At 41.1% G+C, this 27,025-nt stretch overlaps 1 protein-coding gene across 2 annotated transcripts in view; it reads right to left on the reverse strand.

Moving 5' to 3' along the window:
* The window catches only part of LOC126203876 (uncharacterized), a 113,507-nt gene that overhangs the window by 61,258 nt on the left and 25,224 nt on the right, over positions 1 to 27,025 (reverse strand). For both annotated transcript variants that reach the window (XR_007540402.1, XM_049938256.1), the window contains exon 3: positions 1,494 to 1,623. Coding sequence is in view for 1 of the 2 variants with exons in the window: in XM_049938256.1 (XP_049794213.1) it covers positions 1,494 to 1,623 (130 nt within the window). In the remaining variant the exon portion in view is untranslated. The remainder of the gene's footprint in view (positions 1 to 1,493; positions 1,624 to 27,025) is intronic.

Here is a 27,025-nt window from a genome sequence, read left to right on the forward strand (position 1 = left end):
ACCACAGTGACGGATGGAAACACAGGGATCATCAGAGGGAATGTAAGAACTAGGGGGCTTAGGTACAAGGACTGCATCTTCTGCAGATGAAAGGTTGTTTGTGTTTATTTCAAAAGCTGATCCCTATACGTTACGGCAGCAAAATCCCTTTAAGTATTTTATCCCAATTTGATTCATGTGATGTGCTTTGCTCATGGAGTACATCGCCTTGCTGAAGAAGTACATTCCAAGTTTGTGAATGTAAATGAACTGATTTCATCCACAGAGAAAGTGTTTCTAAAGGCTCATATTCGCATCAACACTACAAAGATAAACTACAAAATGCATGTTTAACTCCTGAATCAGTAGTCACTTATTGGGGTATGTGGGCCAAAGCTGTGTTGTTTTAAAATGAACATTTTGAGGCCATTAGGGCGGTACTAAACGACTTTGATAGTGCAGAGACTTTGGCAGTTTGCCAGTGCAAAGAAGCGTTTAATGATTCTGGTATTAAAAAAAGACGTTGCTGTGATTAGCACTCATTTATCCCATATTCCTGCAAGTGTTAAAAAGCTTGAAACTCAAAGTCTGGCATCGAATGTATCTAATCAATTAGTGAATAAAATTATTCTAGTGAACTACTCATTTCCAGAAGTATTCCTAACAAAGCTGAAAGAAAAGTTTGGAAACATTTTAAACAATAACCCAGGCTTTGAGCCCTTATGCCAGATTGATAGTTTTATTAATGGGACAGGTGAACTTTTACCTGAAGTAATAAGTGCCAACATAGCACCCAAACTCAAATACTGCCTAGTTACCTCAGTTAATGTAGAATGGTCCTTTTCTGCTTATAAAAATGTTCTGAGTGATCTAACACACAATCTTACTACCGAACATTTGGAACAGTTTTGCGTTGTTTATGTTTACAATAGTAGAAAAATGTAAAATAATTTGTAAATGATACTTTGGTTCAATAGTATTAATAAAAAGTCAATGCTGTTCAAAAAATTCATGATTGTATGTTGCCTTTTAAATAAAATATTACGGAGTTTCTTAGCATGCCGCTCTGCCTGTGATAAATCTCGAAGTTCGTCCTGTACGTATAGAGTATTTCGTTGCGACTCCCTCGCATCGCATCTGCTTGTTACCAACACAAACATGCATATTTTAAGGTTTTTATGATGCATATAATCTTGTCTCAAGTTATGACATTTCCTGAATTACAAACTGTTGCAACGTAACAGTAAAAATGCAAAAAAGACTGACATTTAAACCAAAAACATGTGACATGTTTCTTTTATATGTGATAAATTGAAATCTACTCTGTTGCTATACACGTAAGATTGCAAAGTAAGGACATTATACACAGCCAAACCACAACAGCACTGAACAATGGATTCAGCTGTATTAAGAACAAACAGAAAGATGGCAATAATAAAAGAGTGAAATAACATAAAGCATAATTACACTCAGGTAGCATGGAGTTAATCCTCTAATATGTGACAACCAAATACCTTTGTAGTTTTTTATTTAATTTATTCAATGCTCTCTTCTCACTGTCAATCATCCTGGTAGTTTCTTTTAGTTGGATTTCCAATTTTTCAAGTACTGCTTTAAACATAAGTTCTCCAGTTCTGAAAAAATCTGAGAAATGGGAAATATGCATTACATACCAGTGAGGTTCGTACCATGAGTAACACAATGAACAGTGGCAGAGTTCACATACAGAAGAGAAGGAATCGTAGGGACATTGCATTTAGATAAAGAATTTAAAATCCCTCACAACAGAACACGATACAAAATTTACCTCATATCCAATTATGTTTGAAGAATCTTTAGTAGATTAATAATCTGAAACCTCACACAGTTATTTCTGGAAAGATAGTTTTTGGACTAGCAACTGATAAAATATGTGGGGTAATTTGTAGTGGTGAGTACGCGTACTAATTTGCGGGCAATGTTACCACAAATTGTACCATTCTCTTACGTAAGTGAATCCGCAATGTGTGACATGCTTTAGCAACAGAAGTAAATGGCACGACATTAATGAAGAGAGGAGAACAAAGACATTCAAAGTACAAACATATATACTTTTAAATTGTTCTTAGTTTCAATTTTGTATATCCATATTGAGATCTTGCCAGAGACCTCCCCACCCCTCCCCCTTTAAGTGTTGAGCACAGGGGATAGGACAGGTTTGGGTCACTACTGCTGAACATAATATCATAGGAAAGAGTAATTGGGGGGCAGGGGGGGGACAAAAGTTAGGTCTTAGCAAGAATAGCGTGGTCTGCCATTGGCGATATGTGGCGATTGTGACAGGGTGTCGAAGTCGAATTCTTCTCAGAGGGGAGAACAGTCAGACCAAAGACCCATGTCAGTTGTAGTACATGCAGATGTAGAATCTTCTAGTGATGGCAAGTTGCCCTCCTCTTCCTGGTATTGCAGCTTTCAAGTTAGCTTGAGGTGCTGGATGGAGACTGTTGTTGGTTTACCATTAAATAGGGTAGAGGATGTTTGTTCCCCCCATCTGAGCACCTTGTGGAGGCCTGAATATGATTGTTGAAACTCTGCTCAAATGGTGTCATCAAGGAGCAACTACACTGGTACAGTCACTTAATGCTTTGTCCAAAACATAAACTCTTTCTTGGAAAATTCATGTTGCCACATAAAACTTTCACAAAGCTCAGACATACATGACAGGCAACTGGTTCATCAACGGAAGATCGTACTGTACTGTAATTAATGTTTCCCAGCCCCTAAGATGCATAAGAATATAGTATTTACAGTAGAGCATGAGTGCCATAACTTTTTAAATAATCTTGATTTGATGATCAGGAACAAGAATAACATACTTGAAATAGGAGTAGCAAACCTCCACTTACAAGTGCAGTAACTTGTAAGATGACATCCACACCCATAGACATAGAACAACTAATGCCTAAGAACAAGGACAAAGAAATGAAAACATTTAAACAGAGTGGTAGAAAACAGGTTTGGTGAGCATGTGATAGATAGGTTTGAGGCAGCGGTAGGACACAAATCAACAAAACGAGGCAAGTCTACAGAAATATAGTGATGCCATATTAGGAAGTTATCTCATACATTTAACAACAAAGCAGTTAATATTGCATTCAGGACTGACAACCAACTACAGCTGAGGTTGAAGCATCAGACTGGCACAAGTGGGAACTAGATTGGGAAAGCACTTTACAAAATAAATTGTCAGGACTGTGAGATGAAGTATGTGGGTCAAGGTTGGTTGGTTGTTTGAGGTTTAAGGGACCAAACAGCAAGGTCATCAGTCCCTTGTTTCAAATATGGTCAATTCCGCTAATGGGACATCTCAGAAAAGTCAGAACAATAAAATGGAAAAAGGTAAAAACGTAAAAGGGCAGTCATGTTGTCAATGGTAAAAAACAAAATGAGGGAAGTCGGCAAGAGAACGAACCCAACGCTATGCTGAAGCAGCATAGGCAAGACCACCTGTGACTTAAAAGGTGCAACCGCTAGAATGTAGAAATACGTATGGGAAAAGGAGACTAACCAGTACTAAAAAAAAAAGGTAAAAACAGAGTAAAATGGGAAGAAAAGAGGATCTCAGTCAGGGAGGTGAATCAGGAATCTCCAAACACGGCTTACAGTGGGAGACACCCTAACACTCACCGCCCTGCCCCAACACCAGAGAGAAATTAAAAACCTTAAAACTGAGAATAAAAACCACTTTCCCGGAAGAAACCGAGAACCAGAGAGACCATCCGGGAATCGTCAGCCAACATCAAAGGTAAAGTGTGGGGGAGTCTGTACTTAGCACGCAGAGCCAAAAGAAGGGGGCATTCAACCAAAATGTAGGCTACTGACTGGAAGGCTCCACAACCACAAAGTGGGGGTGGCTCATCACGCAAAATAAAACCATGTGTCAGCCTGGTATGGCCAATGCAGAGACAACACAGTGTGGTTGAGTCCTTTCGGGAGAGGCAAAAGGAAGAACGCCACGGGCCTGGTGTCACCTTAATCGCACGAAGTTTATTAGACAGGGGAGTAGCCTCCCAAGAATTGGCCCATGACTGTGAGAAGTGGGATTTGATGTGAAGCCGTAAATCCGCTGCAGGAGGGGTTACAAAAAACGGGGAGTAAGTGACTGCTCCCCCAGCCAAACGATCAGCGAGCTCATTACCCGGGATACCCACATGGCCAGGGACCCAAAGGAAGTCAATGGAACAAGCAGCATGGTGAATATCAGCGAGATGGTCATGGATGGCAAAGACCAAGGGATGGCGCGAAAAACACCGGTCAATAGCAAGAAGGCCACTCATCGAGTCCGTACATAACAAAACGCGGTTGTGTTGGGACTGTTTAATAAAGATAAGGGCCTGGGAAATTGCCATCAATTCCGCAGAAAACACCCCACATGTAGGTGGCAGCAGATGATTTTCCGTTCCAACAGAGGACGTGAAGGCATACCCAACATGACCAGCAGATTTAGAGCCATCAGTGTAAAAAACCAACAGAATCCCGAAACTCCCATAAAATTTGGCGGAAAAAGGAACGGAACACCACCGGGGGGATGGAATCTTTCGGACCTCGGTGGAGATCCATCCGAATTCGTGGCCGAGGAACTAACCAAGGGGGGGTGGAGGGGAGGGAGCGAGGAAGACAGGACAAAGAAGGAAGCTGAAAATCACGGCAAAGAGAGACAAGGCGGAGCCCAACCGGAAAACCCGCCCGTGGGCGGGAGTCGGGTGGGCGATGTCCATGGTCTAGGAACAGGATAGAATAGGAAGGATGAGTGGGAGAGGAACGGATAGCGAGTGCATAAGACACCAGAAGCTGGGATCGCCGAACAGAAAGGGGGGGGGGGGGATCCCAGCTTCAACCAGGAGACTATCAACAGGGCTAGTAGGGAAGGCACCGGTGGCCAAACGGATACCACAATGGTGGACTGGATCCAGCATGTGCAGTGTGGAAGGAGCAGCTGAACCATAAACTTGACAACCATAGTCCAAACGAGACAGAACTAGAGCACGATAAAGACGGAGGGAACAGTCCGCACCCCAACAGGAGTGGGCAAGGAAGCGAAGGACATTGAGTTTACGGAAACATCCTACCTTCAGGAGTCTGATATGGGGGAGCCAAGTGAGCTTGCTGTCGAAAAGAAGACCCAGGAAACGAAACTGTGGGATCACAGGCAATCGTTGTGCAGCGAGATAGAGCTCTGGATCAGGGTGGATCGTAGTACGGCGACAGAAGTGGACCACCCACGATTTTAAAGGAGAGAATTGCAACCCGTGTGAGAGGGTCCATGCAGAGGCACGCCGTATAGCTACCTGGAGCTGCCGTTTTGCAGATGCCATCGAGGAGGAACTAACCCAAATGCAGGAATCATCCACATACAGGGCAGGGGCGACCAAGGGACCGACAGAGGCCACAAGTCCATCGATAGCAATGAGGGAAAGAAGGACACTCAAGACAGAACCCTGTGGGATGCCCGTCTCCTGGGTCCGTGGAGAACTAAAAACAGTACCAACTCGAACTCTGAATGACCGATGGAACAGGAACTGGCGGATAAAAATCGGGAGTGGGCCCCGAAGACCCCACTGATGAAGGCTAAGTGAGATGTGATGGCACCAGGCCATGTCATAGGCCTTGCGAAGGTCAAAAAACACTGCAACCAAATGGCGGCGCTGGGAAAAAGCCTGCCAAACTGCGGATTCCAAGCGAAGTAAATGATCGATTGAAGACCGCCCCTCGCGAAAGCCACACTGGTAAGGGGACAATAGATCCCGAGATTCGAGGACTCAATTGAGCCGACGGGCTACCATCCGTTCAAGTAACTTACAAACAACATTGGTCAAACTAATTGGCCGATAGCTGTCAACAGATAGGGGGTTCTTACCAGGCTTAAGGACAGGAACCACGATGCTATCCCTCCACTGAGAAGGGAAGTCACCCTGGAACCAGATACGATTAAACACCCGAAGAAGATGTTGCCATTGTGGAGCACCGAGATGTTGAAGCAGTTGGTTATGAATGGAATCTGGGCCAGGGGCCGTATCATGAGAAGAAGATAGAGCAGAAAGAAATTCCCATTCAGTAAAAGGTTCGTTGTAAGATTCTGACTCACAAGGGGTGAAACATAAGGTGGAAGCTTCAGCCCGCTGTTTTTGGGGAAGGAAAGCAGCTGGATAGGAGGCTGACGCTGATGCCACTGCAAAATGGTTCGCAAGATGTTCTGCACGAACTAATGGGTCCGTACAAAGGCCATCTGGGAGGTGAAGGCCTGGGAGGGTGGACTGCCGGCATGTGGGTCAAACAGAAAGAACTTAAACTAAGGTTTAAAGAGCATAATGTTTGGATTCATCAGCAGTGGTGAAGCACCCCAAGAATTGAACAGCATTCATTAGGAAGCATCACAGACAGCCTCAATGCAATACACTTCGAAGAAAAAATGTGATTGCTGTCTAATTTTGAGAAAATACAGTGCTTGCATTTTATGAGAGGAGTGAATCAGCATGTTAAATTAAGTGACTGAAGTGTGCAAGGTCCATTTCTGAGCCCATTTTAGTGACCACCTCATTGAGAAGCAGGCACCAACCTAATCTGCTAAGTCGACGTAAGTCTTTAAGGCACAATATTCATTTTTAAGACTGGTAGGGCTTCACATAAAAACAGTCAAAGATTTTACTGAAAACAGTAGCATCAGTGACAGATGGGATACATACATTCCAGTACCATATGGGATTAAACTAGATGGAAACTACCCCCTCTGTTATGTTTTATACCCCCAACGAATAACAACTTTTTCCCTGATTTTTCGTTCTATGAGGGGCAGTAAGTAAATAATGCAACACTTTCTTCTTGGCCAATTCTGATTGAAAAAATGTAGAATTTCTTGTGGAACATTGTGGAATACTTCAGCTCCTACAGTTTCATGAAGTTCCAATAGACAGCGGCACTATACGTAGCCTTCAAAATGGATTCTGTGGTGGAGATGCGTTCCTAGCAGAGAGCTGTCACTGAGATCCTTTTGGCGTAAAACCAGAGCATCATAGATATTAACAGGTTCTTCCAGAACGTTTACAGAGACCCGGCAGTGAAAAAATAAAACATGGTGAGGCATCCGACATCAATGCAACAAGGTCATACAAACCTGTCAAATCTCCTATGTGCCGGCCAGCAGCGCACAGCAGAAACTCCTGCAAGGACACACTCATTCAAGATGGTCCATGGATCACAATCAAACACCTCTGTTGGTGGTGCTGACACACTTGTCCACCAGTTGGGATATTCAAAGGTGTGTGACCACTGGGTTCCTCACCGCCTAATGGAAGGCCATAAGGAGCTTCCACCTTTTGGCCCAACAAAGGATGCACTCCACAGGGAGCAATACATGGATCGTAGGGAGCTTATTGATGCAGCTAGACATTGGCACCGTCATCAACCATTAGAGTGGTACCATGCAGGTATGCACGCCCTCCCAGTAAGGTAGCATAAGGCCGTCATACTGAATGGAAATTATGTTGAAAAATAGAAATTTGTAGCCAAAAGAATGGGGAATAACATGGTGAACTGGAATCCTAAATAAAACCAACCTGCTTTCAGAAAAAAATTGTTACATTGTGTATTGAATACCCCTCATATTTGCAATACAGGTGTATATGTGGCAAGAAAAGTATAGGAATATGTCAAGATGTTATTGAAGTAAAGGTCCATTTAAATTTATTATCCGGTTGATTATAATGGACTTACTGATTTCAATAATGCAATTAAATTTTACTATGAACTTAAGTAAAAGTTATGGCTAACTAAAAAATCATGCTATAGTATGTAAAGGAAAAACATTTCTAGTTAACAGGAAAAATATGATGTGTTATCATTCATTTGAAAGTAGACATTTTACTCGTTCTGAGAACATACTTTACATTACCTGGAGCTTACTAACTTATTTCATAACTGACTTGAAAGTTTGGACCCTCAATTTCTGTTGCATTTTTTTGCCTCAGTGCTTCCTAGATTCTGAACTAACTCTGTACTTTTGTTACCATATTTTTTTTACAAATCTGATAATACCCATTATTAATTAATTAGGCCATTAGTTAAGATGTTGCATAATTTATCATAACATAAAATTATTTTAAAGATAGATGTCATCCTTGTAGTTAAGTTATTCCCAACACAGAAGCAAAACAGTGTTCCATATACTTTTATAATTTACTTACCTTCAACATTTTTCATAAATCAGAAAACAGTTAAGTAACATAGTCCACTCAAAACAGCAAAATCTAAACTAGCCAAATATCAAAACATTATGTATTTTCCAAGATCACATTACGGTCTTGCGCAAGGCTGTAACTAGTCCATCTCACTCTAAAATTGTCAGTCCCGGGCGCAGTATTGAATAAGTAACATCTATGTATTTAAGAATTTTGGGTGAGCTAGTAATGATGCAACAAAATCTTAAACATAGCTGCAAATCAGCAACTGTATAAATCTGAAGAGGCTGAAAGAAAAAAATTCAGCCAACTAGTTGCAAAACAAAGGTTTATTAGCCCTTGATCTAGGTTTCCATACTTCTAAAAATATCTTTGTCAGAAGGAATGGGCCTTGTTACATTACACAGTGGTAAATTACGTTAGCTGAAGCCGAGCAGCTCGTCACACGTAAAATTGATATAAAAACCAGAAACATCACATGCCATGGCTTAAGACAGCAGCCAGATTACATTCAGCACATGCCAGAACAAATGCACAATTGTATTTGCCCACTGCTAATGACTCTTGTCAAACTAATATTATAACAGGAGTCAAACAATACTTGCATAATTTAATTATACACCATGCCAGAGACAGAGGCTGTTGTCTCTGGCATGGTGTATACTTAAGTTATGCAAATACTTCATCCTTTTGATGCTTTTTATGATTTTATGTTGGCAAGAGCCTTGACCAGTGGGCAAACAGATTTGTGCATTTGTTCTGATGTACGTTGAATCTGGCTGTTGTCTTAAGCCATGGCATGTGATGTCATTTGGTCTATGTACGCAGTGCAAAAAAAAACAACAGCATCCCGAAACTCCCATAAAATTTGGCGGAAAAAGGAACGGAACACCACCGGGGGGATGCAATCTTTCGGACCTCGGCGGAGATCCATCCGAATTCGAGGCCGAGGAACTAACCAAGGAGGGGTGGAGGGGAGGGAGCGAGGAAGACAGGACAAAGAAGGAAGCTGAAAATCACGGATAAGAGACGCAAGGCGCAGCCCAACCGGTAAACCCGCCCGAGGGCGGGAGTCGGGTGGGCGACGTCCTTGGTCTGGGAACAGGATAGAATAGGAAGGATGAGTGGGAGAAGAACGGATAGTGAGGGCATAAGACACCAGCAGCTGGGACCGCCGAACAGAAAGGGGGGGGATCCCAGCTTCAACCAGGAGACTATCAACAGGGCTAGTAGGGAAGGCACCGGTGGCCAAACGGATACCACGATGGTGGACTGGATCCAGCACGTGCAGTGTGGAGGGAGCAGCTGAACCATAAACTTGACAACCATAGTCCAACCGCGACAGAACGAGAGCACGGTAAAGACGGAGGAGGAGGGAACGGTCCGCACCCCAAGAGGAGTGGGCAAGGAAGCGAAGGACATTGAGTTTACGGAAACATCCTACCTTCAGGAGTCTGATATGGGGCAGCCAAGTGAGCTTGTTGTCGAAAAGAAGACCCAGGAAACGAAACCGTGGAACCACAGGCAATTGTTGTGCAGTGAGATAGAGCTCTGGATCAGGGTGGACCGTAGTACGGCGACAGAAGTGGACCACCCGCGATTTTAAAGGAGAGAATTGAAACCCGTGTGAGAGGGTCCATGCAGAGGCACGCCGTATAGCTCATAAACCTTTGTTTTGCAATTGTTTGGCTTTCTTTTCCCTTCCCAACCTCTAATGACACAACATTTCATATAAAACGTCTGCAGTTAGTATTCACACATGCAACCAATGTCGGTTGATATGGGAAAGTTTGCCGTAGCTAGTCCACTAGAGACTGTGTTAATGAGTGCAAACTTACTTCCACTGTACAATCTTAATTAACTGTGGTGTTTTTTGCTCAGTCTAAAAAATAGTCTGTTGCTGTGGTGAAATTATTCTGCCACCCAATGTACGTTCTGCAATAATACTGCAATTGTTATGTCAATTGTCCTTTTGCCATACTAAACATTTGCTCATTTTCTCAGCGAATGTAGGTCTACTGCTATAAAACTGGATAGAAAGAACTGCAACCAAGTGCAGAATGTAATGTTTAATCACCTGCCATCAGAATTTAATTATGAAACCTACACTGGCCATCAACTGCTATTATCTCAAAAGCAATATTGAAAGTGAGTACAGTAATATGGGACATTATGTACTATGTGGGCCACATTATTACTATCCTTCTGCCACCTGCTGTTTTCAGCCCATTACAGTGATCGAGAGAAGAGACACCAGCTACAAGAGGAAAATTCAGGTGAAGGGAATTAGTTAAAATTACTGTCTTTGGCACATGAAGGCGATTACCTTTAGTGTATAAGTGAATTTTCTTAAGTGTTATGTGCCAACACAAGATGTTCAAGGAAGCATGTTGCATTTTTGACAAGCAATGTTTGATGCTGGATTTTTACTTTTGATGATGCCTAGTGATAAAGTAACTTTAGACTATCTTATAAATAATACCAGAGGACAATATATACAGATTCACTTGACTGTCAATATATGGAGTATAGCGGAGAGACGATTTGTTTCCTTGTTTTACAGCCTTGTTAATGGGATAATGTAGTCCCAAAATGTGCTGTTGTACATACGTCACATTTTCAAAAAATGGGCGTATTCACAAGTACTGGCCTTTATTTCTGTGACCCCTACACTGTTGACACTTCCTGTATGTCACTCTTTCACACTATGCTCTATGACATGACAGCTTCTCATTACATCCTTAAAGAAATAGTTTAAGAGCGATTGACTGACTGGAGGAATTGGGAGTAATCATCTGAGTAAATCTCAATTTGTTGATTGCTGCACAAGATCAATGTAGCATAATGCTTTTCACTCAGCCATCAGAAAGACTTCTTTATGGCAGTGATGTCATCTGCATAATGATTAAACAGACTTCGAATCAGCGAGTATTGTGAAAGCCAAGAAAGCGTGTTTTGAGAGCTGCGAGGCCATGCTGGGCCGACTGAGCTCTGTGGCAGTGACAGTAGGTGGCAGCACCTTCGTGGTGTGATGACCTCAATGTGTTAGAAATCTTGAGTGCACGTGAGCTAGCTGGAGGCTCTGAACACACGGTGGGAAAGCTAGGCAATTTGAATGGAGCTAAAAGGGTAGCTACCATGGCTGAACTGAGTGAATGTAGTAGTAGTAGTAGTAGTAGTAGTAGTAGTAGTAGTAGTAGTTGTTGTTGTTGTTGTTGTGGTCCTCAGTCCTGTGACTGGTTTGATGTAGCTCTCCATGCTACTCTATCCTGTGCAAGCTTCTTCATCTCCCAGTACCTACTGCAACCTACATCCTTCTGAATCTGCTTAGTGTATGCATCTCTTGGTCTCCCTCTACGATTTTTACCCTCCACACTGACCTCCAATGCTGAATTTGTGATCCCTTGATGCCTCAAAACATGTCCTACCAACCGATCCCTTCTTCGAGTCAAGTTGTGCCACAAACTTCTCTTCTCCCCAATCCTATTCAATACCTCCTCATTAGTTACGTGATCTACCCACCTTATCTTCAGCATTCTTCTGTAGCACCACATTTCGAAAGCTTCTATTCTCTTCTTGTCCAAACTGGTTATCGTCCATGTTTCACTTCCATACATGACTACACTCCATACAAATACTTACAGAAACGACTTCCTGACACTTAAATCTATATTCGATGTTAACAAATTTCTCTTCTTCAGAAACGATTTCCTTGCCATTGCCAGTCTACATTTTATATCCTCTCTACTTCGACCATCATCAGTTATTTTGCTCCACAAATAGCAAAACTCCTTTACTACTTTAAGTGTCTCATTTCCTAATCTAATCCCCTCAGCATCACCCGATTTAATTCGACTACATTCCATTATCCTCGTTTTGCTTTTGTTGATGTTCATCTTATATCCTCCTTTCAAGACACTGTCCATTCCATTCAACTGCTCTTCCAAGTCCTTTGCTGTCTCTGACAGAATTACAATGTCATCGGCAAACCTCAAAGTTCTTACTTCTTCTCCATGAATTTTAATACCTACTCCGAATTTTTCTTTTGTTTCCTTTACTGCTTGCTCAATATACAGATTGAATAACATCGGGGAGAGGCTACAACCCTGTCTCACTCCTTTCCCAACCAGTGCTTCCCTTTCATGCCCCTCGACTCTTATAACTGCCATCTGGTTTCTGTACAAATTGTAAATAGCCTTTTGCTCCTTGTATTTTACCCCTGCCACCTTCAGAATTTGAAAGAGAGTATTCCAGTTAACGTTGTCAAAAGCTTTCTCTAAGTCTACAAATGCTAGAAACGTAGGTTTGCCTTTCCTTAATCTTTCTTCTAAGATAAGTCGTAAGGTTAGTATTGCCTCACGTGTTCCAACGTTTCTACGGAATCCAAACTGATCTTCCCCGAGGTCCGCTTCTAGCAGTTTTTCCATTCGTCTGTAAAGAATTCGCGTTAGTATTTTACAGCTGTGACTTATTAAACTGATAGTTCGGTAATTTTCACATCTGTCAACACCTGCTTTCTTTGGGATTGGAATTATTATATTCTTCTTGAAGTCTGAGGGTATTTCGCCTGTCTCATACATCTTGCTCACCAGATGGTAGAGTTTTGTCATGACTGGCTCTCCCAAGGCCATCAGTAGTTCTAATGGAATGTTGTCTACTCCCGGGGCCTTGTTTCGACTCAGGTCTTTCAGTGCTCTGTCAAACTCTTCACGCAGTATCTTATCTCCCATTTCATCTTCATCTACATCCTCTTCCATTTCCATAATATTGTCCTCAAGTACATTGCCCTTGTATAAACCCTCTATATACTCCTTCCACCTTTCTGCCTTCCCTTCTTTGCTTAGAACTGGGTTGCCATCTGAGCTCTTGATATTCATACAAGTGGTTCTCTTCTCTCCAAAGGTCTCTTTAATTTTCCTGTAGGCCGTATCTATCTTACCCCTAGTGAGACAAGCCTCTACATCCTTACATTTGTCCTCTAGTCATCCCTGCTTAGCCATTTTGCACTTCCTGTCGATCTCATTTTTGAGACGTTTGTATTCCTTTTTGCCTGCTTCATTTACTGCATTTTTATATTTTCTCCTTTCATCAATTAAATTCAATATTTCTTCTGTTACCCAAGGATTTCTACTAGCCCTCGTCTTTTTACCTATTTGATCGTCTGCTGCCTTCACTACTTCATCCCTCAGAGCTACCCATTCTTCTTCTACTGTACTTCTTTCCCCCATTCCTGTCAGTTGTTCCCTTATGCTCTCCCTGAAACTCTCTACAACCTCTGGTTCTTTCAGTTTATCCAGGTCCCATCTCCTTAAATTCCCACCTTTTTGCAGTTTCTTCAGTTTCAATCTGCAGTTCATAACCAATAGATTGTGGTCAGAATCCACATCTGCCCCTGGAAATGTCTTAGAATTTAAAACCTGGTTCCTAAATCTCTGTCTTACCGTTATATAATCTATCTGATACCTTTTAGTATCTCCAGGATTCTTCCAGGTATACAACCTTCTTTTATGATTCTTGAACCAAGTGTTAGCTATGATTACGTTATGCTCGGTGCAAAATTCTACAAGGCGGCTTCCTCTTTCATTTCTCCCCCCTCCCCCCCCCCCCCCCCTCCAATCCATATTCACCTACTATGTTTCCTTCTCTCCCTTTTCCTACTGACGAATGAAGTAAATATTAAAAAATGTAAACTCTAAACAAAAACTAAATGAAACAGGCTGCATGAGTAAAGAAGTGCCCTCGAATGTTTTAGACACAAAAGATTTTTAAAAGGTAATAAGCCCGTAACACCTTGATCAATTCATTCATAGTGTCAATGGACAGATTCAGTGAGTACTGCCAAATTGTTATGGTTTTGTGAATACTTAGTATTTTAAGTAACAATTCAGTATATATATCAAACATATGAAAAACTGATTTTTTCATAAATAAAACATGAAATGTGAAAGCAGTGGTATCAATAGTAAATATATGTAATTAGGAATGTACGACTGTAATTAATTTGCTTGTCTTATATGCATTAATGACGTAATACAAAATAGCATCCGTGTCCACTAATACACTATTTGTGACCAAACCATTGAAGTCACAGAAAATTATGAGCAGCATTGGAAAGCAGATGAAATTTGTGTCTAGATCCATGCATAATATGTATATAAAAAATTAAACTTATATATGCGTTTGGAAGCATGAAGCATGCAATTTTTGGCTCACGTCAGAGCGAGGATGTAGGTTTTGAAATTTTTGCTAATTGACAGCAGCATATGTTTTTGTCTGCAGTTTTATATCTTGTTTCAATTAAGGCCAAATGAAATGCTGTCAGATCAGGTCTACCATAACTTTGATGCCACAGTGTGCCAAGACATGTAGTCATGGAAGACTTCTTGTTGGTAGGACAGAGGAACATATGGCCTGAGTCTAGGTGTAGAATTATCATGAGGTAGTTGTGATTCATCTGGCAACATTACTGTTACAAACATTAAGGAACAGAAGTCCGAATTTTTCACTTTGGTCAGTTCCTGGGTTTCTGCTTTGCATCTATGCAATATCTTCATGCAAAATTCTCGCTGGTAACAATGTCCACCACTCTGAAACACATATCAGCAGCCATGTTCTGTCCTCCAGGAAGGTATTGAATATCTGTGGTGAACAGACTGAGAAATTCCAGATGGCACAGTTGATAGGGCATTACCTTTTCTGGGTACTGTTTAAAGGCAAATGTTAATGACTTGTGGTCTGAGAATATTTAAATTTTCTGCCTTCCAAAACATAATGGTAACGTTTGAATGCCGAATATGTTGCCAACAACTCACGGTCATAGGTACTACAGTTATGTTTTGTGTCACTGAGAGACCTGCAGGAAAACTGACATGGTTCAGATGTTCTTTCTTGCGACTAGTGTAAAGAAGCACCTGTAGAATAATCCAAATCATCAACCATCATTACTATGGGAAGATCTGTTGAGGGATGTGTAAGCCGCATTGCATTAGCTTGTTCTTTAAACTTCTTGAATTATTATCTGCTTCATCATTCCACGTAACAGCGTGATTATCCTTCCTCTTGGTCTTTTTGCTCAAATTAAATAAATGTGATTGGATTCCTGCTATATATGTGACAGCATATGTCTGTAGAAATTCACCACTCCTAAAAAATGACAGTTCTGCTGCTGTTTTAGAATGTGGGAAGTCCTTGACTATTTTCACTTTTTCTATCAATGGCGAAATTCCTTGAAGTGACACACCGTAACTCCAGAATGATCGCTCGATCTCTCTCTCTCTCTCTCTCTCTCTCTCTCTCTCTCTCTCTCTCTCTCTCTCTCTCTCCCCCCCTCCCTCCAAAAACACATTTTCCCACATTAATGATTATCCACCTGTTGGAGATGTGTTATATGTCGTCGTTCTGACGCTGAAGCAACAAGAATATCATCCAAATAGGAGTACACAAAAGGAAAATCATTCGAAACGCTATGAATAAATCATTGGAATGTTTGCACTGCGTGCATCGACTAAATGGCATCTTCAAACATTTGAAAAATCCAAACACTGTGAAACAGCTGTTTTAGGCATATCTTGTGTCAGAACAGGAATGAATGGTAATCTCAGATAAAGTCAATATTAGAGAATATCTTTCTGTCGAAGAGTTGAAAGCTGAAATCTTTTAACTGCAGAATTGGATAGAGGTCTGGCACTGTGACAGCATTTAAAGCTCTATAGTCTTCACAGGGAAGCCAAGCTCAATCTTTCTTTGGAACGAAATGCAGAGAACTAGACCAACGCCTTTTAACAGGACAACGTATGCCAAAGTTGATCATCTCTTGAAATTAAAATTTTGTTTCCGCGAATTTTTCTGGTGACGAGCATCTGGCACATGCATGTATTGGAAGTCTCACTGTAACTGTGTGCTTCACATTAATTTCAGGAAAAACATAATTAGGTTTCTCTGTAAGAATGTTATATCTTTTTAGCAAGTGTCTATATTTATGCTGTGGATCAACAACAAAAACTAAATTGTCAGTAGATACATCTGAAGAGTCTGTACTAGTGGCTGAAGTTTCTCGATTGAGTAACTTTGACTTAACGTCAAAAAACAGACCATAATGTCTCAAGAAATTGGCACCAATACGTGGGTGGCGAACACCTATAAAAACAAATGGCCTTGGACTGCTTCATCGAAGGCCTCAAAGCCTATTTCTAAGTTCAGTGGTTGTTCATGATACACTTGTATTATGGAACCATTTGCAGCGTAGAGTTGCTGTTTCTGAAAGTTTCTTTGGCCTGATACTGTTGCTGATAGCACAGAAAGATCTACTTCAGAATATACCAAAAATCAAAGATGTGTGCCATAATTTATTGTGAATAGGAAGCCAGCTGATTCAGCCTCCTCATCCTGTACTGTGCCAAGTGAATTGTGTAATGGTTTTCAGTTTGACCATTAGTGGTATCTTCAGAAATAAATGAGTAATGTGATGTTCTTTTCTTCACATGCTGTTTTAATTTATAATGATACCAGAACATAGAATTTTCTGTGCATGTCACAGTAATTTTGATCTGCTTCTTGACTGTGTCCCTCCCAGTTTTTACTTCCTGAATCTGGATCATTAATTAAGAAAGCTGTCTTTTCAGATGGGGAAAGTCTGTCATAGTGAGATGCAGAGGAAACAGTTTCTATACTATACATAAATTGACAGGGTGTCATAATCTCTACGATTCTGCCGCCTATAAAAGCCACTGCTCAAGATTTACATCTTGAGTAGCTGCTAGTGTACAATGTGCATTGGTTGGTAGTAGTTGTTGAAATACAGTTCTTAAAAAATCATTGGTTAACAATTCTTTAACATCGCATGACTGATTCTTCAAATTCTGTGGTGAGACATGTCTTTAATGTGGTGAGGCATGTCTGTATACAGGGAAGCTGATAATGGCTTGGGCAGGTAATCTGAAATTAGCTCAGCAACTTAGTTATCCAGCAATTCCAAAACAATGATACTTTGTCATCTCATTGCTAATATTTGCGGTAATAAATTGGGATTCCACTTGCAAAACACCATATGTTTACATTTCTACACATGATATATCATTATCAATGTTGTCTAATGCTGCATTTGCCATAAAAAATAAGATAGCAAAATTAAATTGCTGCAGTAAAATTCTTGTGTACTCACTATCATGTCGGGCTCACCAGTGTGGGTTCTACAATGATTGATTGATTGATTGATTGATTGATTGATTGATTGATTGATTGAGAGACTATGGGGCCAAATGGCGAGGTCATCAGTCCCGCCATTCCGAAGTGGATTACGTAAGAAAGAGGGCCTGCTAAAAGTGGACGGATTCAGTCAGACGAGTCAAGTTGTAAAAGAATGAACATTAAACATACACAGTAAAAACATAAAAGAAGAGATCAAATATAAAAACTGGGGGGAAAAAAAGGGGGTGGTCATGGGGTCACAGACCGTAAAGACTGCAAAAGGAGACCCAACCACAACCAACCCGCCCTTGCTCCAAGACTAAAGGAGAACCTTATACTTGGAAATAAAAACCACTTTCACGGAGGAAACCATCTGTGGATCATCTGCTAATATTAAATTTAAGGAAGCAGGAAGACTATACTTAGCACAAAGGGGCGAAAGAAGGGGACATGCCACCAAAACGTGAGATATCACCAGTCTAGCGCCACAGCTACATTGTAGGGGTGGGTCGTTGCATAGGAGGAAACAATGGGTGAGCCGGGTATGGCCAATGCATTAACGGCATAAAACAGTGAACTCCCGAAAGTGGCAGAAAGAAGTGCCCCAAACTGCAGTAGACTTCTGATTGTGTGGAGTTTATTATTATGAGCCATAGCACTCCAGATGGCATTCCACAGTTGGGCAAAGAGAGATTTGACATAGATCTGCATATCCGCAGCTGGAATCGTGAAAGGAAATGGGGGTAAGTATCTGCTTCTCTAGCCAAACAATCAGCCAATTCATTCCCAGGGATTCCCACATGACTTGGGACCCAGAGAAAGATGACTGAACAGGCAGCACACTCAAGGGTAGAGAGGTGGTCATGGATGGCATAGACCAAGGGGTGACGAGAGTAGCATCGATCGATAGCCTGCAGGCTATTCATGGAGTCGGAACAAATTAAAACACTATGGAGGGAGGCCTGAGAAACAAAAAGGAGGGCCCTGTGAATGACTAGAAGCTCTGCTGTAAATGCACTACAAGATCCTGGCAACAAATGGTGCTCATAGGCGGTAGGAGACTTTAAAGCATATTCCACATCTACATCTACGTGATTACTCTGCTATTCAAAATAAAATGCCTGGCAGAGGGTTCAATGAACCACCTTCAAGCTGTCTCTCTACCGTTCCACTCTCGAACGGCACACGGGAAAAACGAGCACTTAAATTTTTCCGTGCGAGCCCTGATTTCTCTTATTTTATTGTGATGATTATTTCTCCCTATGTAGGTGGGTGGCAACAGAATGTTTTCGCAATCAGTAGTCTTAGAACCATCAGTGTAAAAGATGGTGGCACCCCAGAATACAAACTAATTAAGAAAACTGTTGCCTTCGACAGTTTTTAGAGACCTTCATAAGTGGTCACTGAAAGCAGTAACACACCAGCATCTGAAGAAATTGCAACAACACATTCCAGAAGTGAAAGGGTGTGTACAGGAGTGACATTTTCAAAACAAAACCACAAATGTTGCAGTTATAAGTGATGACACGGAACATTACTCAGCACATGCTTTGCTAGCAAAGTGGAAAATTCTTCAACAGCAAACAGGGACAGAGAAGATCATCATTTCTAATGGCACTTCTAGTAATTTTAAAAATTGTTGCCAGCTGTTTGAATTGAGTAAGTCGCTTGTGCCAACTAACTGAGTATACAGTGCTACTGGTCTCAGGAAGGGACCTTGTGATGGTGTGGGAGGCCTGCTGAAGCACCATGCTACAAAACAATCTTTCCAGACCAAATACAGATGTCATTCAGAATGCTGAGGATTTTATGAGAGTTGTGAAATCTTACACATCCACAGCCCTCATTCTTTTGTCCAAAGAGGAAATCGAAGAATTCCGTGAGCAGAAAAAAGAAGAATGGTTGAAACAAACTACTCCTGTGAAAGGGTTCCAGAAGACACATTTTTGGATTCAAAGAGATGGGCAAACTCATATTGCATGCACTTTAAAGAGCAAGAAAGAAGAAATTTCGTTCGTTCGGCCAACACCTAGAAACAGCACGATAATATTAAGATTCACAACCTGAGATGAGGGATGTTTGTGGCATGTGTGTATGACTTACTGGTGGATTTCAGAGATTATAGACACCAGTTATGAGTTAAACGAAATTGTAGTGAACTTTATGCTACCACATGGACCAGCTGCTGGATATAGGTTTCCAGCTGCAGGACAGAAACAAAGCCATCAGTGCTCACTTCCTGTTCACAATGTTTTGAAGATTACAAGTGCTCTAGTTCCTGCTGGTTCAACAGGACGGAAGATACTGAAGCAGTAAAACAAGTTTTTAGTTCATTGACTGTCTAATTTCAGTACAAAACAGAGTGCACAGAAATCGTATAAATGGAAACCTTCAAGTCTTTGGACCTTTCACAAACAATTTGGAACCATTTAAAATGCTTGAAAAATAGTCTCTTAGTCATCTTTCAAAACTAAAATTATGTTAAATAAGACTAGGTTTTGATTTTTATGAGCCTGGTATGTGATAATGTGGTAATAAAACAGGTTTTATGTATGACAAAAATTTCGGTCATTTATAAAACCTGATCAACCTAAAAGTAGAACTATATAGTACTAATCAACAGAAAAAAAATCAAAATTATATGGATTGGCATTTTAAAAAAAAATCCATAAATTATAAAAAGTTCACAACACTATATTAAAATCTTTGACAGGCAAGTCCAAACGAAGGATTTCTTTGTAATCATAAAGCAATTATCTTTATGTGTGATTACTAGTGCTGTCACTTTGTGAGTAGACTTTATCTATACAATTACATTATACTTCCAAAAAATGATTATTTTCATTGTTATAACATATCCTATGCTACACATATAATAAGAAGTTCCAGAAAATGGCTGTAAGTGTCACTTGATGTGACTTCAGCCAATCGAGAAATGCAGATGGCAGCATGCAAAGGTGAATAGTACGACCATACTTTCCCCATATGAAGATTCACTAGAAAAGAACACCTGACAAATGGGAGGCAGAGGCAGTAGGCGTACAGGATAGGAATGTGGCACTGGTGAAGTGGTCATATGCAGGGGGATTTGTGTTCAATGCACAATGGCATGAAGGAGTGGATTCTAAGTAGGAGATAGAACAGAGGAAGAGAGAGACTGCGAGAGGTGGGTCTGAGTACAGAGTGAAAAGTTAGGATCATATGATAGGGGTAGAGATGAGTGTCTGCCTTTGACAGAAGTGAAGTAGGATGTGATGTGTGGGTGGACTGGACAAGTCTATCACTGGGTCATCCATAGAATGTGTGTCACTGTATGGCCACTTTGGGCAGAGTGAGGAGGATTATGGATACAGTCAGAGCCCAGGTAAGTTATTTCACTTTGGGATGATATGAGCTGATAAGGTAGGAAAAATGGGGAATGTTGATGTCTAGGTAGTTGTGCTAACAGTGACACAGTGATTCAGGTGGTAATGGGATGGGGATGGTTGAGAGACAGTGAAAGAAATGGTCTGTGTCCTTGAAATGTCTGAGTCCATCCTTACACCTCACATTTCCTTCTCCTTGCGACATGGGTGGCACACCTGTGGAAGACTCAGGTCCAAGTCATGTCCAATACAACCATGCAAAACATCCTACGCTAGTCCCATCACAGGCACAGCCTTTCTTATTAGTGGCAGGCCACCTCTGAAAGCAGTCTTATCATGTAACAGTTGCTGTTACTACTGCACAGCATTGTATGTGAACATGATGATCACCAACTGCCCACTCAAGTGAAAGATCAGTACCAAACTTTGACTAAAAGCAGAGTGACCATCCAGTGCCGGAACATGCTGCTGGGTATAATCTTCTGAATTTTAATGGCTGTTTAACAACTAACGTCACCTACTGCCCCCCTCCCCCCATACACTATTATATTTAAATTAAATAAACTGAAATTATATCCTTTGCTCCCGTAATCATCCTGGTCTCTTTCTGCTAGTTCCTATCCATCACCACTCTGGCCCCAAGAAACCTAACTTCACTCATCCTGGACACATCGTCTACTCTCAGTAGTCTTCCTCTTGCTAGGTTTTATTTCATTCTCCCAATTCACTCTGCCACATCCTTGTGCGATGCATACAACTCCCACTACTTCTAGCTACTGCAATCTTCCCTCTAGACCCCACCTCCTTCCTTCCTCCACACAATACAGACCCTCACCAGGAGAGATGCAGTACCGGCACAAGGTCATCAGGAATTACAATGTTACCGTGCTGCTGTATGTGTATTCAATTCATCTACTCCTAAACCTACATCATACTCCGCAAGTCATCTCATGGTGTGTGGCGGAGGATACTTTTGGTACCACTATCTGATCCCTCCAACCCTGATCCACTCACAAATAGTGTGCGGGAAGAATGAGTGTCGGTAAGCCTCTGTATTGGCTCTAATCTCTCGAATTTTCTCCTCATGGTCAATATGCAAGATGTATGTGGGGGGAAGTAATATGTTGTCTGACTACTCCTCAAAAGTGCTGTCCTGAAATTTCATAAGTAAATCTCTCTGTGATGCACAATGTCTCTCTTGTAACGGCTGCCAGTGGAGTTTGTTCAGCATCTCCATATTGCTCCCTCACCAGTTAAACAATCCCATGATGAAACGCACTAATCTTCGTTGGATCTTCTCTGTCTCCTCTATCAGTCCTACCTGATAGGAATCCCAGATAGATGTCCAATACTCAAGAATCGGACGAACAAGCGCCTTATAAGCCATTTCTTTTGTGGATGGGTTACATTTCCTTAGGATTCTTCCAATGAATCTGAGTTTCGTGTCTGCTTTTCCCACTGTTTTATATTGTCATTCCACTTAAGGTCATTCTGGATAGTTACGCCTACATATTTTTCGGCAGACACTGTCTCCAGCTGTTTGTCATCAATAGTGTAGCTGTACAGTAGTGGATTTATTTTCCTATGTATTCGCAATATGTTGCATTAATTTACACTCAAGGTCAACTGCCAGAGTCTGCACCATTCATCAATTCTCTGCAGGTCGTTCTGCAAATTCTTACTATCTTCTGGTGTTGCGACTTTGGTATAAACAACTGCATCATCAGTGACTAGCCTTAAAAAGCATCCAACACTTTCTACTAGATCATTTAAATATATTGTGAACAGCAACGGTCCTACAACACTTCCCTGTGATACTCCGGATACTACCTTTGCATCTGTTGATTTAGTTCCGTAAAGAGCAACGTGTTGAGTTCTATTTGCAATAAAGTCTTAAATCCAATGGCAGGTCTGCTCCAATACACCGCAAGCATGTATTTTTTTGATTAAACGGCAATGCAGGATGGTGTCAACTGCCTTACTGAAATCAAGGAACACGGCATCAACCTGAGCGCCATTGTCCACTACGCAGTGGATCTCGTGGAGGAACAGAGCGAGCCGAGTTTTGCAGGATCTCTGTTTGTGGAATCCATGTTGATTTTCATAGAGGAGCTGTTCATTTTCCAAGAACGTCATAATTATTGAACACAAAACCTGTTCCATAATTCTACAACAGATTGACGTCAACAATATAGGTCTATAATTGTGTGGATCTGTCTTAGGGCCTTTCTAAAAACAAGAATGACCTGCACTTTTTTCCAGCTGTCAGGTACTTTTCATTGCTCAAGCGATCTACGATAAATTACTGCTAGATGGGGAGCAAGTTCTTTTGCACATCTTTACAGACTCTTACAGGTATCTCATCTGGTCCTGAAGCCTTTCCAATACTAGCAATTATAGCTGCTTTTCAATTCCATGATCAGTTATCTCAATATCTGCCATTTTGACATTCACAAGGTGACAGCGAATTCAGTGTTTCGGTCTTCTCTGTGTTATCTTACATTTCGGTGCTGGTGTGGTCGCTGAGAGAATGAATAGATGACTGACACACTTACTGATATTACACAAGGCCAAAATCTGTTAGGGTTTTTACTCAGGTCGGTTAACAACGTCTTACTTTCCAAATCACTGAACGCTTCTCTCATTGCTCTCCTTACGCTCATTTTCACTTCGTTCAGCCTTTCTTTGTCAGCTAGGTTTTTACTTCCCTTGGATCTGAGATGCAGTGCTCTTTGTTTACGTAGAGCTTTACTAACATGGCTATTAAACCACGGTGGATCTTTCCCATCCCTTAAAGCCTTACTCAAAACATACTTGTCTAGGGCATATTGAATGATGTCTTGACTTTTTTCCATTTGTTCTCCACATATTTGTCGTCACTGAATATTTAATGCTGATTGCTGAAATAGTCTGAAATTTGTATCCTGTCACCCTTTATGAGGAAATACCTTTCTAACATTCCTCGTAGGACCCATCATCATAGATGCTGTCACAGCCTTATGAACACTGATACCTTCCTATACATTAACTGATTCGATAAGTTCAGGTCTGTCTGATGCCATGAGGTCTAAGATGTTACCCTCACGAGTTGATTCTCTACGTATCTGCTCAAAGTAATTTTTGGACAAGACATCCAGAACAATGCCACACGATTCCCTGTCTCTGGCACCAGTTTTGATGGCATAACACTCCGAATCTATACCTGGTAGGTTGAAGTCACCCCCTATCACAACGGCGTGATCAGGAAGATTAACAACGATATTCTGCAAGCTCTGTCTGAAGCACTCTACAACTACAGATCCTGATTCAGGTGGTCTATAAATGCATCTGATCACCATTTTTAACCGTTATATGGTACTCTATTTCACGTAGATTAATTCACATTCAGAATTCATGATAACCTTGCTAGATTTTATAGAATTTTTTACTGCAATAAACACGCTGCCACCACTGGCGACTAACCTATCCTTACGATAAACATTCCAGTCTGAACTTTGGATTTCATTGTCGCTGACGTCTGGCTTCAACCAGCTTTCTGTTCCGAATACTATCTGTGCATTATAACCTTCAATAAGCGATATTAATTCTGGGAGCTCTCCTTGGATGCTCCTGCAATTTACTAAAATCACATTAATCTTTCCTATTTTTGATATGGGAGGATCAAGATACTCTGAGGTCGCTGTGGCTGATATAACAGGCAAATCGTGTTTGCTCCCAAGAGAGGGGTCCTCTAACCTAAAGAAACCCCATGTGCACACCACACACACTCCACTACCATAGTAGCCGCTTACTGCATGTAGTGTACACCTGACCTATTAAGGGGAACCCTACAATTCTGCTCCCAACACAACTTCCAGCTGATTACGGACTGCAGCCAACTCTCCTTGTGTCCGCTCACAACAAGCACAGTTCCTAGCCATATTGTACTGTGTATAAGATAGATACGAGGTCTCTTATGGCGTTACTGAGTTTCAAAATATGCCAAAGGAGAATAAAGTAACACTAAAAATTGGTGTGCAGATTTCTCGCTTAACTCTGAGACCAAAAGCTATTAAACAGAAATAAGTTTCTCTGCAAGGAAAATTTAAACTACGAAGCCGCCCTATACAATGATATTCACAAGACTTACACAAAAACAAAAACTACAATTAATTTTCTAACCACTAGTCTACACAGTAAAATACACACGTACAGTTCACTTCTTTGCAGAAGCACATGAACAAAAAACAAATACTAAATTAATTTACAGTGTAACACACAAGTGCTGCTGCTGCTGCTGCTCTGCTGCGTGTCCTCTCGGTTCAGCAGGTGCTGAGTTCTGAAGAAGAATTTGTTCGAAAGCTAGCAATGTTCTCACTCCTGTTTACATTCCAGTCAATGACTCAACAGCTAAACTATATGGTGAGTTGTTACCTTTCTGCTTTAATTATTAACAACACGCTATTTTTTAATAGATGGAAATATGTCCAAATAATGAAACAACTGAGGAAGGCAATATTATTCGTATAGTTGAACTATGGCCATGAAACTATCACTGTTGACGACAAAATGTAACATTTCTTTGAGAGTACACAACTGCTACAGTCTAGCTTTAAAAGTAAAATTATCTTGTTGATGTATAAGGTGTACAACTTTGCTTCCACCATTTGCCGATAGGTGGCGATGACGGTAAGCAGAGGTCAAAAGAAACAGATTGCAGATGCCAGGCAGTTAGCTTGGACCTCAGTCAACATAACTTCATTCAAACATTAGTCGATTTGAGTCTGCATCATAAAGTTGTTCTTGATTGAGAACGTCAGTTTACGGGCCTAATTCTCATCATTTGCGGGAGGTGTTACGGTTTTGTTTCAATATGAAGAAAACAGCGGCTGAGTCAAATCGAATGCTGTCAAGTATGTATGGTAAGGACGCTATTAGTGAAAGAACATGTCATGAGTGGTTTCAACGCTTCAAGAATGGTGATTTTAACGTCTTAGACCGGCATAGTAGTAGAAGATAGAATTGGAGACATTGCTGTGTGAAGACTCGCGTCAAACTCAAGAAGAACTGGCGCAATTAGTGGGAGTGACACAGTAAGTCATTTAAAAATGTCTCAAGGCTATGGGCGTGAGACAGAAAGAAGGATCTTGGGTCCCGTGTGAGCTGAAACCAAGAGACATTGAACAGCATTCGCTTGTTTGTGAACAGTTGCTTCAGTGGCAAAAACGGAAGGGATTTCTGCATCGCATTGTGACCGGGGACGAAAAATGGGATCATTACGATAACCCTAAATGCAAAAAATCATAGGGATATCCCGGCCATGCTTCCACGTCGACAGCCAAACCGAATATTCACGGCTCTGAGATCATGTTCTGCATTTGGTGGGATCAGTTTGGCGTCGTGTACTATGAGGTGTTAAAACCAAGTGAAACAATCACAGGTGCTCATTATCGAATGCAATTAATGCATATGAGCAGAGCATTAAAAGACAAACGGCCGCAATACAGCGAGAGGCACGATAAAATGATTTTGCAGCACGACGACACTCGACCCCAAGGTGCAAAAGAGGTCAAAACATACTTGGAAACATTAAAATGGGAAGTCCTACCCTACCCGCCACATTATCCAGACATTGCTCCCTCTGATTATCACCTGTTTTGATCAATGGCGCATGGCCTGGCAGACCAACACTTCCGATCTCATGAAGAAGTCACAAATTGGCTAGATTCAAAAGATGAACAATTTTTTTGACGCAGGATTCGTACACTGCCTGAAAGATGAGAGAAAGTAGTGGCCAGCGATGAAAAATACTTTGAATGATACATGTGTAATCAATTTGTTTCATTAAAGCCTCAAATGTTGGGGAAAAAAACGGCAGAAGCAAAGTTTTACACCTTGTAAAATATGGTATTTCTCTTAAGACTACTAAATTAAACATAATTGTCTTTATAGCTACACCCATTCTTACAAATAAATATTTTTCTTTATACGAATTATGAATAGGTGGGATGACTAGTTTAATTATCCTGCAATTGTGCTTACAGCAATGCAAAAAGAGGTAATGAAGCACAAGGTCAAATTTCCTGGGGGGGAAAAACTGCTGAGTGACTGAGGATTGTTGGCACTCACCATATAGCAGAGATTTTGAGCTGCAGATAGGCACAACAGAAAGACTATCAGAAACTGAACTTTCGGCTAATTAGGCCTTCGTTAGAAATAGACAAAGAGTTTGGGCAGAGATGTTGCCTTTACAAATGTCTGCTTGTGTGTGTGTGTGTGTGTGTGTGTGTGTGTGTGTGTGTG

Source organism: Schistocerca nitens, chromosome 9 (assembly GCF_023898315.1).
Source record: "Schistocerca nitens isolate TAMUIC-IGC-003100 chromosome 9, iqSchNite1.1, whole genome shotgun sequence".
NCBI lineage: Eukaryota > Metazoa > Arthropoda > Insecta > Orthoptera > Acrididae > Schistocerca > Schistocerca nitens.